Source organism: Cydia strobilella, chromosome 7, assembly GCF_947568885.1.
Source record: "Cydia strobilella chromosome 7, ilCydStro3.1, whole genome shotgun sequence".
Lineage (NCBI taxonomy): Eukaryota > Metazoa > Arthropoda > Insecta > Lepidoptera > Tortricidae > Cydia > Cydia strobilella.
In genome coordinates, this window is record NC_086047.1 from 9,213,517 (window position 1) to 9,229,811 (window position 16,295).

The window sequence follows — 16,295 nt, forward strand, 5'->3', positions numbered from 1 at the left end:
CTCGTAAAGTGGAGACTGCCTTGCGATAACATTTTTTCCGGGAATTAATACCCGGAATCGTACTAAGTAGATAATATTGTTATAAATACGGTAAAAAACAATGCATTCCTCGATTTTTTCCAATACAATCAATATGCGTAAAATAAAGCAACCAATTTTTTTGTAAATTTCTATATACACTGCTCAAAAGAAAATAGGGGCCACTAAGCGTTTTGAACGTTACGTGAAAAGCATAACGTGAAAACAAGCCTTATTGAGCTTACTGTGGGGCATAGTCAATTTCTGTAATAATGTCCTACAACAGTTATTTATTTATTAATTATTTACTTAGGACTAAATTCCCGGAAAAATAATATCGCAAGGCAGTCCACTTTATGACTTTGTTCTACCAAGTTTAGGCATTTATACTCTGCCTATTCCGATCATATACTACGGCACTGTATCAACTAATATTTCTCAAACAGTACTAGACATTTTTTATTCCACATTGGAGTCAAACAAGCTTATAGCCCGCCTGATAGGGGGATTTACGTTCCGGGGTATGAAGATGCCTAATATTATCAGTGTTATCATGGAAACCCACACACGATTTGTCAATTCGTGGACTAATAATATTATTCTAATATCGTTCGAGAAATAGGCCCTAAAGAATTCACTTACCGGTTCCCCCAGTCAAGTTTAGCGACGAGCTTTAGCCGCAACGCCCTGGTCTGGTCCTGTGTTAGAGTCCCAGCTAGTAACGCCCGTCTGCCGCTGAGCAGCTCTCTCATGACTTTCGCCACGGCGCTGAACCGGTAAGTCTCGCGTTCCTGAGAAATTAAAATTCTTATTTCAGTGTATGGCATTATATAGCTTCCTAATCCAGCGGCAGATAAGATAAAAAACAAGTCGTTGAAGAATCCGACTACAGTTGTTTTCAGAAAAACAATCCGCCTTTTTCAAAGTCAGTTAAAATTTTTGCCTTATGCCATTCATAATTTATAATTCTTTATTGTAACCATGGTACAGTATAGATGTCAATTATAATATACAATGTCTCATATGGACCCTGTAAGGGCACATCATATCAATAGCTAACTCATAACATATTAGGATATTTATTGTATTGTATGTAGCAAATTATTAATTTATCTAAAAAAATATCAAGTCATAAAACAAGTCTTCTAATTACATATGAGATTTAACCCCGGGTTAGTGGGATGGTGCAAGTGGCGCTAAGATTATTAGGGCCGAGTAATGTTTTTAGCGCCATCTAGATTATTGCAAGGAAACTATTACAGCATAGTCTACGCTAATGTATAGGTAAGGTTGGTATTCCATCTGACCAACATCTTGGTACAATGTGTATTTACGTCTCACATTTCACAAAAAAAACCCCAAGAGCGTTTTCACATTGTCCGATCCGATCCGATATCGGATGTAGGATCCTACATCCGCGTATAGTCAGGCCGCGGGGTCAAGCCCGGGCGCCGTCTTTAGCGGTCACGCACACTACAACAAGCATTATGCCTACACATACGCACACAAACAAATATTATCGGTCCGAAAGCTGACGGCGGGCTCCGACATGACTTAATTTATCGAAAGCGCCTTACCGATATCGGATGTTGGAAAGCGCCTATGAGAAAAACAGTTGCAAGAAAGTCCATTGGCATTAAGTCCGTTTTTTTTGCGTTATTTATCGTTTTTTTAGTAGTAAGTAATGATTTAATAAATTCATAAATAAATACAGAGACACACATATATCTTACACTTTACTTCCTTCCGATATCGGATCGGACAATGTGAAAACGCTCTAAGGCTATAACTGCTCTGAGATCTACATTTTCTGCTTAGTGACAAATTATGACTCATTCAAGAACAAAGAAATAGAATAAGTTAAAATGACTAATTATAAAAAAAACGCATTCCTAAAAGGAATTTGCCATGTTCCGGTAAGGCTTTCGCAATATTGCTTCAGTACCTAAGAAGACTAGCCAAGTGTTTTTTTTTCTGGCCTCAAAACCGACACCGGCTGACCGGTTTTTATTATTTGTTGTTAATATTTTTCTTTATTACTATACTACTGTATGTATAATATATATATGTGCAACGTTTTAAAAATCTGTATGTGGGAATAATCACAGGTAATGATTTCCTACTGCTGTTTTTAACTAACGATAACTTCACTGGAAATCAGTAAGTATCGTAGAACTAGGTATACACTTAATAAATGAACGTTTTTTTTCTGGTTACAACATTGTTGTAAAGCTATTTTTTTATATATTTTATTCCATACAAATAATTTTAAAGACGAAAGTAGACGACCAAGCAAAATCGTCTTTTCATACCAAAGTAGTCCTCATTTTCCTCTCTGGATATTAACATTATTAAAAATATTATATATCAAAACCGGCCAAGTGCGAGTCGGGCTCGCGCACGAAGGGTTCCGTAACTATTTATTAATCTGTGGTTCCGTACCATTACGGAAAAAACCGCAAAAAAATCACGTTTGTTGTATGGGAGCCCCATTTAAATATTTATATTATTCTGTTTTTAGTATTTGTTGTTATAGCGGCAACAGAAATACATCATCTGTGAAAATTTCAATTGTCTACCTATCACGGTTCATGAGATTCAGCCTGGTGACAGACAGACAGACGGACAGACGGACGGACAGCGGAGTCTTAGTAATAGGGTCCCGTTTTTACCGACCGGCGAACCCTAAAAAAGAAGTGAGATGTATATCAACCACAGCTTCGTTTGATTTTTCTCGGAGCAGTAAAAAAATTGTATGGAAATTGTTTTTCCACTCCAAATTTTTATAATAATCAAAAAATCGAAACTTAATTTACATCAAATTATGTAAAAATATTTTCCATAATGTCAATATGCAAGGAGGTAAATGGGGACTACGTTTGTATGGAGAAGCTGCCGTCCCCTTTCCCCTTAATATCCACAGTATAGTATTTTTTAATGAATGTAACGTATACATGATTTTGTCGATAATCGTATCGTCAAACCGATACCGATTTTTGAAGTAAATAATAGGCGATACCGATTCCGATATAGACGGCTTAGTAGTTAATTAATAAAAAAATATGTACTTAATATGCATAAAATACTTCTGTTTAATAGACACTAAATTTTGTGAAGTGTGAACAACTGAAATATAAAAATATGTAAAGAAAAATGCCCTATCAAAATCAAAGAAAACATTTATTTAGGTAATCATCAAAGAATCGAAGCAAAAGTAAATCAAAATCAGTAATTAAAGTTCACTTTACGAGTAGGTAGATTTTTGTTAAGGAAACAAAGTCTATTCAAATTATTAACACCGGCGTTCTTTTCGTGCGCTTTTCAAACTGTGATATCGGGTGAAATTGAATCGGCGATGCCGATATACCGGTCGGCCGATATATCGGTATCATTACATAGCTAGTATTTTTTAAAGATCAGATTCGATCCCCAAAAATAACCTAAGCTACAATGTATGTAAGTAATTATCTTTCGAGCATGTTTACGTAAACAAAAACTACTATAATATGCAAATAGCATTTCGCAAGTCATGTCTTTTGTTCATCTTCGTCGTCCATAATCACAAGCTAAGGTCGTGAATAAATTATGTATTTTAAAGAGGCTTAGTTGGTGATTTCGGTTTTGAGTTGAATTTGTAGGTTTAGTTGCCGGCAGACGTATCGTTTTATAGAAATCATTAGTGTACCTTGCCATAGCCGATAAAGTAACCGGGAAAGGGTACCTCAGAAAGTTGGGCAAATGTAACATTTATACCTAATTGTGTAGGTATTTTAAATACCATTACTTACGGTGGCAAACAAGGGTTCGGCTCGCCTGATATTAAAAGGCCCCGCGGCCTATGGGCGCTTGCAACTAGTGGAGACACACGCGCGTAGCCGACCCTTTAATTTTAAAAGGATTCACTGTATTAAACATTTAAGGGACAAATTGGATCCCCACATAGCTAACACACACCCTTGAGTGCACTGAACATTTTGTCATTAAAACTTAATAGCCTTAGCCCTTTCCTACTTACAGATCGATTTCTCAGAGCAAACATGAATGAAAATAACTATATTGCTGCGAGAGTTCTGCCATAATAAGCATTTTGACGAACCAAAGGGTATCAGCTCTATTATGGCCGCTCTGCAGGGACTACGGATTTCATAGATAAAGACTCTAATGTCTAACCTATCCATGAGTATACTTTATAATATTTAAAAAAAATACTAGCCACTGTAAAGATACTAATAAAGACTTTTCAGAGTCGCGCCCATTCTACACCAGGCTCTTTTTTCAAGTCCACGTAGAAAGGAACCCATTCTGACATGTCACAATACTTTTCATAAAGTTACTAAAACATACTCACCACATAAAGTTTCTTCCATAGTCGCGCCCATTCTCTCAGCACAACAGCGATCTCCCGAACTAGAGGATCGTCTTTTAGCTCAGCAATGGCCGTTGGTCCAGAACCCTTTACAGTGCATGGCCGTACGGACACCACGCAGAGGGGAAAGATGCCCCATGCTGATCTGTCCTTCGTGCTGAAGCCGCGACACCATCCTAGAAATGTTTTTAAACCAGCGTCTTGAAGACCTTTGATCCATGTATGTAAGATACGTGTTTATGTAAAAACAACCGGACAAGTGCAAGTCGGACTCGCCCACCGAGGGTCCGTTACCTACAACTTTAACTATTGTTTATTTTTTTACAAATTAATGGTTTTTAGATTTTTCCCTGTATTTGTAGTGCGAGACGATAGACAACGTTGAAATTTACGTTTTTTATATTATTATATACGAATGCACAGGCAGCTTAAAATAGCTGATACGTGCATATCAATGTCCTGCACTTGTGTTTTGTCCATTCGTGAAATGTTTGTCGAGTCTGTTTTTAAAGGAGTTCACTGAAGGCGCACTGATTACGGATTCGGGCAAACTGTTCCACACTTTCACTACACGGTTAGACAGGAAGTGTCGTCTTGGGTTGCTACTACTAAGCGTCCGTGCCAGCTTCAAAGAATGTCCTCTCACAGTCTGTCATTCATATTCCGAGTAAAAATGTCACTTAACCCGGGTACGTTGTAGTGTCCTATGAGCAGTGGCGTAACTAGGGGGAGGGGGGGGGGCAGAGGGGGCAAGTGCCCCGGGCGCCATCCAAGGGGGGCGCCAAAATGGGCAAAAGGCAGCAGCAGAGAAACTTTTGTCAGTCGTCAGGGGGCGCAAATTTGATGACTGCCCCGGGCGCCATATCCTCTAGCTACGCCCCTGCCTGTGAGTATTTTGTATGTTGCTTTAGCTTTTGCTTGTCTGCTCCAAGGTTGTCAGGCCCAATTCCTTTTGCGGCATAAACGGCTGTATCTTTTTTTACGTTAACTTCGAAGTTTGATTTTTCACAGCTTTAAGGGACTGTGGACCTGAGTATTTGGTTTTTCAACTCGATACCTCCACGCGTTCCCGAGATAAAGGGTCTTTTTTTTTTATTTTTATTAAAGGACATTCTTACACAGATTGACTAAGTCCCACGGTAAGCCCAAGGAGGCTTGTGTTATGGGTACTCAGACAACGATATATATAATATATAAATACTTAAATACATAGAAAACACCCATGACTCAGGAGCAAATATCTGTGCTCATCACACAAATAAATGCCCTTACCGGGATTCGAACCCAGGACCATCGGCTTCACAGGCAGGGTCACTACCCACTAGGCCAGACCGGTCGTCTTGACAGACAGACGGACGGACGAACAATAAAGTGATCCTATAAGGGTTCCGTTTTTTTTCCTTTTGAGGTACGTAACCCTAATAAACTAGCTGTAGCAGTAACTTTATAATCAAGAATTAAAGTATAATAATAATAATATTAACTGCCTAGGTATGACTCGACCTCGTGACTGCGGGATACTAACCCATCGCTCTAATTGCCCGTCGACACCAAAATATTTCCATCGTGTCCTTCATACGAGTATATATTGTGGTTTCCTTAGACATTTCTTCTAACAAAACAGAAACGTCTACTTAATACAAAACAATTTAATTCAAAATTTATCTTTAAATTCAAATAACTCATCTCACGTAAACTGTTTTCCAACCAAAATGTGATAAACTTGTGAATCCATTCAAAAGTTCATCACATAAATCTTTGAATATGCAATTAATAAATTCCACCAGCCATAAATGTTTAATTAATGAGTGTTGGGGACAAAGGAAGTAAACAGATATAATCACTTTCTCATTTCACTGTTTAAAAAGCTCAGTTAATTTGCAAAGTAGTTTACACTCCAGATAAAATATGAAGCTTGCTTAGATTATACTCCCTTTTTTTGGCTTTGCCATATATACTCAGGTAAAGAAAGATTATATTGGCCAGCATTTCACATTCTGTTAGGTACTATCTGCCTTTGAAAATATATGATTAAAATAGATCTAAATAAGCATTTAAGTTTAAGATATTAATACATACATATAATCCCTATATCCTGAAGGAATAGGCAGCTAGAAATCATAGCTTAAGCCCGTCACAGACAGAGCGATAATATATATTACTATACCGTAAGATACCTTGATGCCGTAAGATATCTTATAGTATAGCTAAGCACCACACACGACAACGATACCAAAATATATATCGCTCTTTGTGGGAGAGACGAAATATACCAAAATACATCGTAATATACCAAGCTATAATATAGCGAGGTATCTTAAGATTCCTTGCTATAAGATATCGTAATATACCAAAATATATATTATAGCTTCGTGTATGGACTCTGTCAAATAGTATGTGAAATAAATCGTTAGATGCGTTGCTATAAGATATCTTTTGGTATATTATCGCTGTCTGTGACGGGATTTAGTACTAATAGGTTTCAAAACTAAGAAAATTGGAGCAAAATCGCTTAAGTTATAAAAAGCATTTGGGTGCAGAAAAATCAGATGAATTAAATGAGCACTTGCTTTCCTAAGTTTGCAAAAATGTGTACCAAGTTTAATTTTCCCATTTTGTACCAATATAAATAAAATACCTACATATAGATGAAATAAAACTATGAAAACGGATTATATCGCGTATATTGAATTTATAATGTCACCCGTTGACCACGAACGCTGTAAAGAGTTCGAAACGTCGGGATGTATTATAAATTCAATATACGCGATATAATCCGTTTTCATAGTTTTATTTCATGAGTAACTATCGCGGTAACCGAAAACAATATTACCTACATATAGGTTGTATGACGGTAACATAATGGGATGCACGAAAAAAGTATGGAAACTTTTTTCTCCTATTATAAAGAGAAGAAGAAGATTATAAACATTATGATACAAAGAACTTTGTGATTCTGTATATGTAAACAAAAAATGGGCTAAATTTATAAACTAATTAAAGTAAATATATTTTTACGGAATGCTCAAGTATGCTTTAACTCCAAATGTATTTAAGGTATGATGGAGCTGATGACAAACCTGAGTGTTCTTCTAATATCTGCACAGTCTCTCCTATCTCCAACGGCAACCCGGACCGAACATCTCCCTTCCAGTTGAAAACAGCTGTAATAAAAATTAATAATTATAACTCCACTAAACACAAACAGCAGATGGAATATTATGATTAAAATAAAAATCCGTAAATATAATGCAATGTGAACCAGAATGACCTTAACTAGCAAATTCTTAAGTCATCAGTTTATTGTCATAATTATACTTTGTAGTAAATGGACCAGACCAACTTATTTTACATGTGGTTTATACATATTTATTATGTACAAGATATGGTGTCATAAAAGTCGTGAACCACCACCACACCACCACACCATCCCCTCTGCAGACAAACTTGTTTCGTTATCTTATTTATAGTTTCAGATCTTTAAAATTGCTATATATCTACCCCTTTGCGGAGCTTCTATTTTTCATTCTAAGGGTAAAAGGTAACTAACAAACCTTCCTCGCTAAAGCACTGTTCAGTTTATGCTTGCATTTCAAATTTCATTACCAGTCATACAAAAAAATTCAACAAAAATTTGATCATTTAGTAACAACCTTATGTCAATTTTTATACAAGCAGATATGTCTGCGAGCGATACTCCAGATTTTATATTAAAGGACAAAAAAAACGAAGGAAGGATAAGGAAAGGAATGGAAAGATTTGCGAGGTTCTGTTAGGCTTCTGTAGCTCAATTGGTTAAGAGCACCGGGACGGATTACGGAAGTTGCAGGTTAAAGTCCTGCCGGAAGCGTAACTTTCCAGTTTTTCCTTTAATATAAAACCTTATAAGTGTATCCGGCTTATTTAATCATTGTTTGAAAGTTTAAGTGGGAAGAAGTGTATCCAACATAATGTTCTACGGATAGACACTTGGTTTTTTAATTGATTTGATCACCATATGAGGCTAGAGTTAACTATCCATAAATTCGTATAAATTTACTTTAAGTGCTACAGAGAACTGTTATGCCTAATATTACTATTTTTACAAGTTATTTAACTTAAAAACGAGTTATAAAAGGCTGTATTTCATTGAAGACTACCAGTATTTCTTTGTCAGGACTTTGGACATGTTCAGTTCAGTAACCTAATTTAAAAATAAATCTTTACTTCTCTGATTTATTGAATAATATTAACAAGATACTACTGAATACATCATTATAATTAAAATTATTAAGCCTGATCATTGTCCGGTAAATAATAAAGATGAACGCAAAAAAAGTAAGTGGGACAATATGTCATATAGTCGTATAAACATGAATAATACACATATATTTTTTACGTTTCCGCTGCAATTCCGGACAGGATGTATTATATTGCCGACGGAATACATAAAAGGGTTTGTCTTACCAACTGCTAATTTAGGAGACTTAGTCGGCACCCACATCCTGTGCCACAACAATATTACACTTGTCGCGTTTTAGAAATTCACAATAACATCGTAAATAGATTAAAGTTTGATTAAGAATAATAAATCTCAAATATATTATTTCCTTCAGAGAAAGACAATCGAATCGACTAATAGATAAATAGATAGATTTGACAAGTATCTTCTGCGTGTTGCTACTATTAAAAAAATGTACAGGCCTGTCTTTTATTAAGTAGTTAAGTAAAAACAAAATCTGCTTTTTATTCAGTGTCTTAAACAGCTTCTGCCATAGATAAGAACAACAAAAGTTTTCAAAAGAAGCAACTTATTACAACGCGATTACGAGTGTGGACGGTGCGCTCGTGTCCCCTTGTCCCCTTGTCTTTCCTCGGCTCGCCTCGCTGTCGCTCCGCTTGTCGGTTTTTCGGTCGCGAGGGGGTGAGGCGAGGGAATCAACCACACTCTCGCGCTTGCTCACTGTGTTTGCTGCTGCAGACAACATCGAAACTGGACAAAATTATTTTTCCCTATTTTTTCATGTAATCTATGCTAGATTTACATGCATTAATACTAATTTTCGTTCTTTGGTACTTTGGTACATATTTTTCGTAATAGTCACTTCAATCAAATCCATCTTGTAGTAGACGTAGCTAGCAACTAAATAGATCGCGAGTGTGGATGGCTAGCATTCCTACGGCAAAGAGTAATATAATATATATATAGTATAATATATACGGCCTCCACTCGCCAAGACTCGCGCCAAGCGCCTGTAGGTGGCGCCTCGAGAGTGTGGATCCGGCCAGCCTGGCGCAACTAGGAACAAAAATACAAAATGTATGGAAAAAGATATAACACTAATGGCGGTGTAATGGCGGATATTACCTTCTCATTCTCTCAGTGTCTTATCTTACTTCATTTTATGTCATTATTATGTCAATCTTACTTCATCTGACAGTCGCCATTTTTATCTGCTCCGTATCGGCCATATTGTGTTGTCGGGAGCTTCAACGATTTCTGTTAACTTTTCGAGCTTTTCGTAGTATTTTTGGTTTTAATTCGTGTTATTATTATATAAAAATCGTTTACTGAAACGGATTGTGCATATTTACAAAAATTCGAACCAGGAAACAATATAGAATTTTGTGCTATTTGTGGAATTCTTGCCTACCGATGTGAAAATAAAGAAAGGAAGTTTATGGCGAGATTTCCCCTGGATCCTGTTCAGCATTTCCGGATGAGCAGACAAGAAAGGGCGACAAATATAACCTGCGAGAGTGGCACAAAAATTATATTATGTTTTCTGTTTTACTATCGCGCAATGAATGTAGCAGCCAAAATGACTAATTTTCTCTGGAGAAGATAACACTGCCAATTTATCAAGAAACGTTCGAGCAAGGCGGCAAAACAAAATAGGCTTTGTAATGTCTGTAATTTTTCTAAATAAAATACTAAGACTGCAAGGTTATTTGTTTTATTTTTTATCGATAGAAATGATAACTTATCACCCAGGGCCGGATCTAGGGTAGAGCGAGTGGAGCGGCCGCTCTAGGCGCCGGATGGCAAGGGGGGCGCCAAAATGGCAAATGAGAAAAAAAAAAGTTTAAAGACGCGAGTGTGTCGCGGGCCCAAAATACGGTTCGTTTTTCTTTTGGGTAAAAAGCTTCAACGAAGGGCGCCAAAACCCGATTTCGCTCTACCCTGATCAAGGACTCGGGCCGGCACTGTTACCACCTATGTATCACCCCCGAGGTACCACGGAAAATTTATCGATAAATGCTGGGAATGCGTACGTACAGCACTATTCATTTCGCTATGTTGGCACTCACGTTGCTTGACTCAATTTTGAGGTTTGACGTATGTCATATTATGCGTGTGTCACTAGACTAAATTGATTCTATTACATTGGCCAGTAAGGAAGTCCTGTCTCTCAGAACGTAGTGTTTATATACTCTTTGGATCCGGCATTAAAAGCCTGACCAGGAATAATCACGCCGATCACGCGCCATGTTGCGGAATTTCACTGGAACTAGTTTTTTCATACTATACTGAACTGTCACCCTATAGAATAACGAGATCTGTAGTTACGTCACTTACGCCAAACTGACATGAGTTGTCAGTGTCAACTGTCAATAAAGCTTCGAGCGTATTTCGTGTTTATTTTGTGATTTTATATTTTGTGTGGTAAAACAACTCGTTTATAAATATGTCCGACGATTTTATCCCTTTCAATCAGAGCACGCCAATGCAAGGGAAATGGCAAGACAGGAAACAAAACCAAAGTCAACCAAGATATCAAAATAACCGATTTCAGAACGGCAATAGAAGAGGAAGTGGTCACAATAACAGATGGGCTAATAATTCTCAAAGGAACAGTAGCTTTGGGGTAAGTAAATCATTAGATATGGCGGCGTGATATTTACGTTGTACACTAAGAACTTTTCCATTATTTTTTGCCTTCATGCAGCCCACGCCATAGACGTTAGCACATTTTCTTCTATTCATTCATGATAGGTACTAAGAATTGTAACTTCATAATCTATCATCCAGGATAGATTGCCCCATAAGGTACCTACACTACCTACTGCGAATTGTTTGTTTGAAACTATTTTTTGCATATGGCTTTTGTGATATTGATATTTTACTATTACTGAGGTTTGCAGTTTTTTTGTAGCACATTGCTAATCTTGAATAAACCTCATAGTCATAGACAAAAGGTAGGTATTTCAAAACATGGGCATGCTTAGTAGGAATGCTTATAAATACATTATTTGTACTTGTTTCAGAGTGACAGTAACAGTAGTTTTGGCAGAGATAAAAGCAATATTGATGCATATTTGCACCCTTCAATGCTTAAAGATCCTTGGGAGCACCTACGGCAAGCTAGTCAATAAGTTTTATTTCTTTAATGTAAGTCAATACTGTACCTACCTTTTATAATTTTTTAATAAATTATGTCTTTTAATAGACCTTACAAATTTGTTATACATGCACTTACCACAAAAATTGTATAGAATTCTATAGTCACCTTTATAAAAAAGTGTTCAGAAGTTTTCCCTGAAACATTGACAGAAGATATTGTAAGTACCTAAGGAAAGGTTCTTTATTTCACCAAAAGACAAAGCAAAAAACACCTTTTCCTCTAGCCTCCCTGAGACCTATAAAAAGGTCTCCCATTCCATTCTATTTTGAATCTTTGTACAGTAGCGATCAAAACGATTTTGACAAATAATATTTGTCAAATATTTAATAATATTTTATAACCAAGCCATTATGTCGGGGCCGCCATGCTGAACTGTGGGTACTGGTAATATCATAGACATAGTATAGTAGTTATAGACATGAAACCGAGCGACCAAGGGCAAGAGAAAGACATATTCATGTATTGACAGGTTAATGTATGGCAGCATAATCCTTTTTCTCTTTCACTCTTATAAATTTCGGTATTTCGCCATCGCCTCCTACCTATGCTGCCATAACCTGACCATGAAAAAAAACCCGGTCGGTGATAAGGACAAAGCATGGCACTATTTTCTCTTTCCTCTTATAGGAATCGCAATAAGACTATCTTTCTCTATCAAAGAGTGTCAGGCCCTGGGGTAACATATTTAAAATGAGGCAGACAGTGTAGTTAACAAGGGAATACTCGTAAATTAATTCCAAGTTTAAACCAATTGTCCCTCGTAAGGCCCAATGTGCATTACAATATACACTCCGTTTCAATCGAATTAGAACCTTTCATAAACCAAATAAAGTAGCGTTTCTTTTGTTTTATAGCTTTCTCAAACAAACGAAATTGTTCCCAATTTTCTATACAACAAGGTTCAAATAAAAAAAAAGGAAAATTTCGTTAGGTTGGCCTTAATGTCACTTAGTAAAGTTGTTATGCATGGTGGGCCTGAATAAATTGGAATCACATCCACGTCACCTTGAACTACACATAAGTAGGTGTTAATTATGAGTATTATGACGTATTTTAAGTGGGTACGAAGCGCACCATAATAGGCACCGACTTCCCACTGATATTATCACTGAGAATTTGCCACTCGCTGGTCATTGCTTCTTGTTAAAAGTGGATCCCATGCCCCAATGACCTTCAGTCTGAATCCCTTAATTTTCTAATGTTTTTTTTTTCTACTCGTCGACTGTAATAGTTTTAAGATTTCGTATACAAAACAGTCATTGGGTACTTTTAATGTATGGACTCCCAACTCAACTATAATATTCATTTCGAAACGGTTTAGTCAACTATAATGAAATTGACCAATCACAGCTAAAAATTGAATTTAGCAACGAGCAAGTACCAAGGCCTCATGAGTTACGAGAAGGTGTCGCTGACCAACCCGCCGGGCCCCGGCGGCCGGGGCGCGTACGAGTATGGGGGTATCGCGAATGCTCTTGTGTCTTAGCTGTATACTTTTGGTTTTTTTTTCCTATATGATTCTACAAATTTAAAGTATTATTTTTGTTGACTCGTAGAAAAAGTATTGTATAGTTGTAATAGTGATATAATCAAGCTTTTCAATCTCGTACCCAATAAGGCCACTCGGCAAGCTTCGTGGCCTTAACACGGTACCACGGTACTCGAATGAAAAGCACTCCATTATATCACGATTGTATAAAATACTATTGTAGCTTATCATATTAACAGCAACGGCTTTAAGCAATATAGTATCCCATATTTACTTCAACGTTTATTGTTTTCGAGTTATTTGGCATCAAAGTTGAACAATTTTAGGCCAAAAATCTGGTTTTCTGGCTCTTGTGTTCATTAGTCTAAAATTAAAACCTTATACAAATTTTTAGAGACGTCAAATTCGAACCCCAAATACGTAGATTTCGTATATGTAAGATCTTTCACAGCAATCGAGATACGAATAAAGGTTTTTTTAGACAATGTTTAAACGACCAGTGAAATGTCGAACCGTCGGTAAATAAAGGTTTTTGTAATAAAATACGTGTAAGTAAGAAAAATATTTCTATAAATTTTTGTGAACGTATTTATAGGGCACCCTATAAACCTTATAGCTTAGATTTATGGTTCACTAATGGTCAATAAAATTAAGGGTAATAGTTAATTAATTAAATTGTATTGTATGGAAAGTTTCATAGTAAACCGCCGCGGCGCGCCGGGTGACGTTGTCAAGTGCGGATGGTGCGACTGGCACTAAGATTGTTATTGTTAGTACCTATGTTAGGCTAATGTTAGGAACACAATTTTTGACTCCGTAAATTTGGTTTTTTGGTTTTTCACATATCTTGGAAACTTTGCGTCTCGACATGACTACTTAATCGAAACCAAAGCTGATAAAATTTGCTACAATGTAGATAATCAAGATAAAAATGAGAGCCCTAAATAAACCTTCAAGAGCGGATATTTAAAAACTATACAAGATATTGAAAAGCCTGGCTTAATAAAACTTGTAACAAATTAAATCACTTTTCATTTTGTATAAGTGTCCATATCGCTCAGACGCATAGCTTGCGAGATATAATCGAAAAACCGAAAAATGGAACCTTCAACCTTCAAACCTCCCTCTCCCCTCCGGCACCAGGGTTACGGCCGGGGACTTTTGATATGTTCACCTAACTAGTCCAAACAAAGTTACGAAGTCAAAAATTGTGTTCTAAGCATCTCCCTCTATAACTTTTTTTCAGCATTTATTTCTGGCCTATGTACGATTTGTCGGATTTGTGACAGTAATTCAGCGGCGGTAGCACGGTCGCATTTTTATCGCCTGTCACGTTCTAACAAGTAGGTATGTAAGTGCGAAAGTGACGGGCATAGTCACAGGCGATAAAAATGGAACCATGCTGCCACCGCAGTACACAACAAGACGATCGTAACGAGCTCAAACGCAATAGAATCGGACTAAGCTAACTCTGCATGGCGCTTACAATCACAGTGTGGCATTCTATGAAAATATGACAATATGACGTTTACATTTATACAACCCCCCCCCCCCTCACCTTGTTCTATTCAAGTCGGTGCAAAGTTAGCTTAGACGGACGATGATATTACGTTGTTTTACGACAGTTCCTATGGCCACCTTCGTTCTTAATTTTTAAGCACATAACGCCTTAAGTTAACGTTTTCGACACTGTATCAAACACAAAAGCTCTCACTCTACGTCACCGAAGTGTCAAAATTGAAATTGAACTTTATGCATATGCACGTAGGTCTATGTTGCTCTGTAGTCTGTGACGGATTAATCCGTCTTTGGCGTTGGACCTACGGTGCGGATATATCCGTTATCGGCGTCCTAAAGGTTAAGGAAAACTATTGGCATTTTAAAAATACGCAAGTTAGTACAACGGGTTAGCATCTTAGCACGATATTAGGTATAACGTCTTAATCAAAATAAAATAGGTACTAATACCACTATATTCGGTTTACTTACCTTCAAAAACAGTCCGCTTTTTCAATCGCCTAACACAACACAACACTGATTTAAACTTTCGCGATTTTTACTCATTATTATTCGAGAGAAACATAAAATAAATTTAAATTTAAAACTTACTTTACGCGATTAAGTCCCGTGATTGTGAATAATACTGGCCTAAAACTCTGGTTTCCTAAGGTTTTTTATTCCGTAGACTAAAATGACCTTTCATGTGTAAGACATTGCATTTCTTAGTACCACATGAAATGTCATTTTAGTCTACGGAATAAAAAAACAGAAAGCGGTGCCGTCATATAGCGGCCGTCGCCATACAAAATCCTACTCATCCATATTTAATCGTACTATTTTGTATGGAGATGGCCGCTATATGACGGCACTGCTACCCAGGGAAAACAGAGCTTTATTAGTGACTGAACGAACGGGTAAAGGAACATATTTTTTGCATAGTATATCATACCTACATAAGTTTTTTGACAGTTGTAATAGGTTTTCCCTGTGGCGGTCAAATTAATGGCATTATGATATTGCATTGTCATCGAAATTAGGTAAATTAGATATGGTACCTAAGATGTAACATCTCAACCAACTGGGAAGTGGGTCAAAGTCGAATAAAAAAAAAAACATCCAGACCTTGTGATATACGGACAGACCCACTAAACTAAATAGATAAACCATACTGCTTCTATTATGCTCCAATCCAGATAAATCGTAATTTCGATAACCTCATCTGCTAATAGCGTCATACTGATTACTCATTTGCTTCACGCTTATAATAATCATGTAAAGACGCACATATGTTTTCCAAACTAGCCTTTGTGATGGAGATAATAAGAGCCGTGGAAATCGCATTATGATCTTAAAATTGTACAAGGCTGTTATTCATTCTCACTTAGCGTACTCAAGCTACCCAGTATAAGTGTGATCTTCAACTGCAGAGTTGTTAGCGTTGTGGAGGTTCAATTAATACTAGTTATGAGTACGTCAGACATTTTTTTTGTGAATAAGCACTACTAATGTGATCCGTACTTATTGAATAGGATGTGGA

At 36.9% G+C, this 16,295-nt stretch overlaps 1 protein-coding gene across 1 annotated transcript in view; it reads right to left on the minus strand.

Annotated features, from left to right (window-relative positions):
• The window catches only part of LOC134742831 (dedicator of cytokinesis protein 4), a 92,282-nt gene extending 83,281 nt beyond the window's left edge, over nt 1–9,001 (minus strand). Inside the window, exons 1-4 of the mRNA XM_063676017.1 lie at nt 8,831–9,001; nt 7,465–7,548; nt 4,367–4,560; nt 661–809 (exon numbers count right to left, since the gene is read on the minus strand). Coding sequence (XP_063532087.1) covers nt 661–809; nt 4,367–4,560; nt 7,465–7,548; nt 8,831–8,867 — 464 coding nt within the window. The 5' untranslated portion in view covers nt 8,868–9,001. The remainder of the gene's footprint in view (nt 1–660; nt 810–4,366; nt 4,561–7,464; nt 7,549–8,830) is intronic.
• Nucleotides 9,002–16,295: the final 7,294 nt, after the last annotated feature.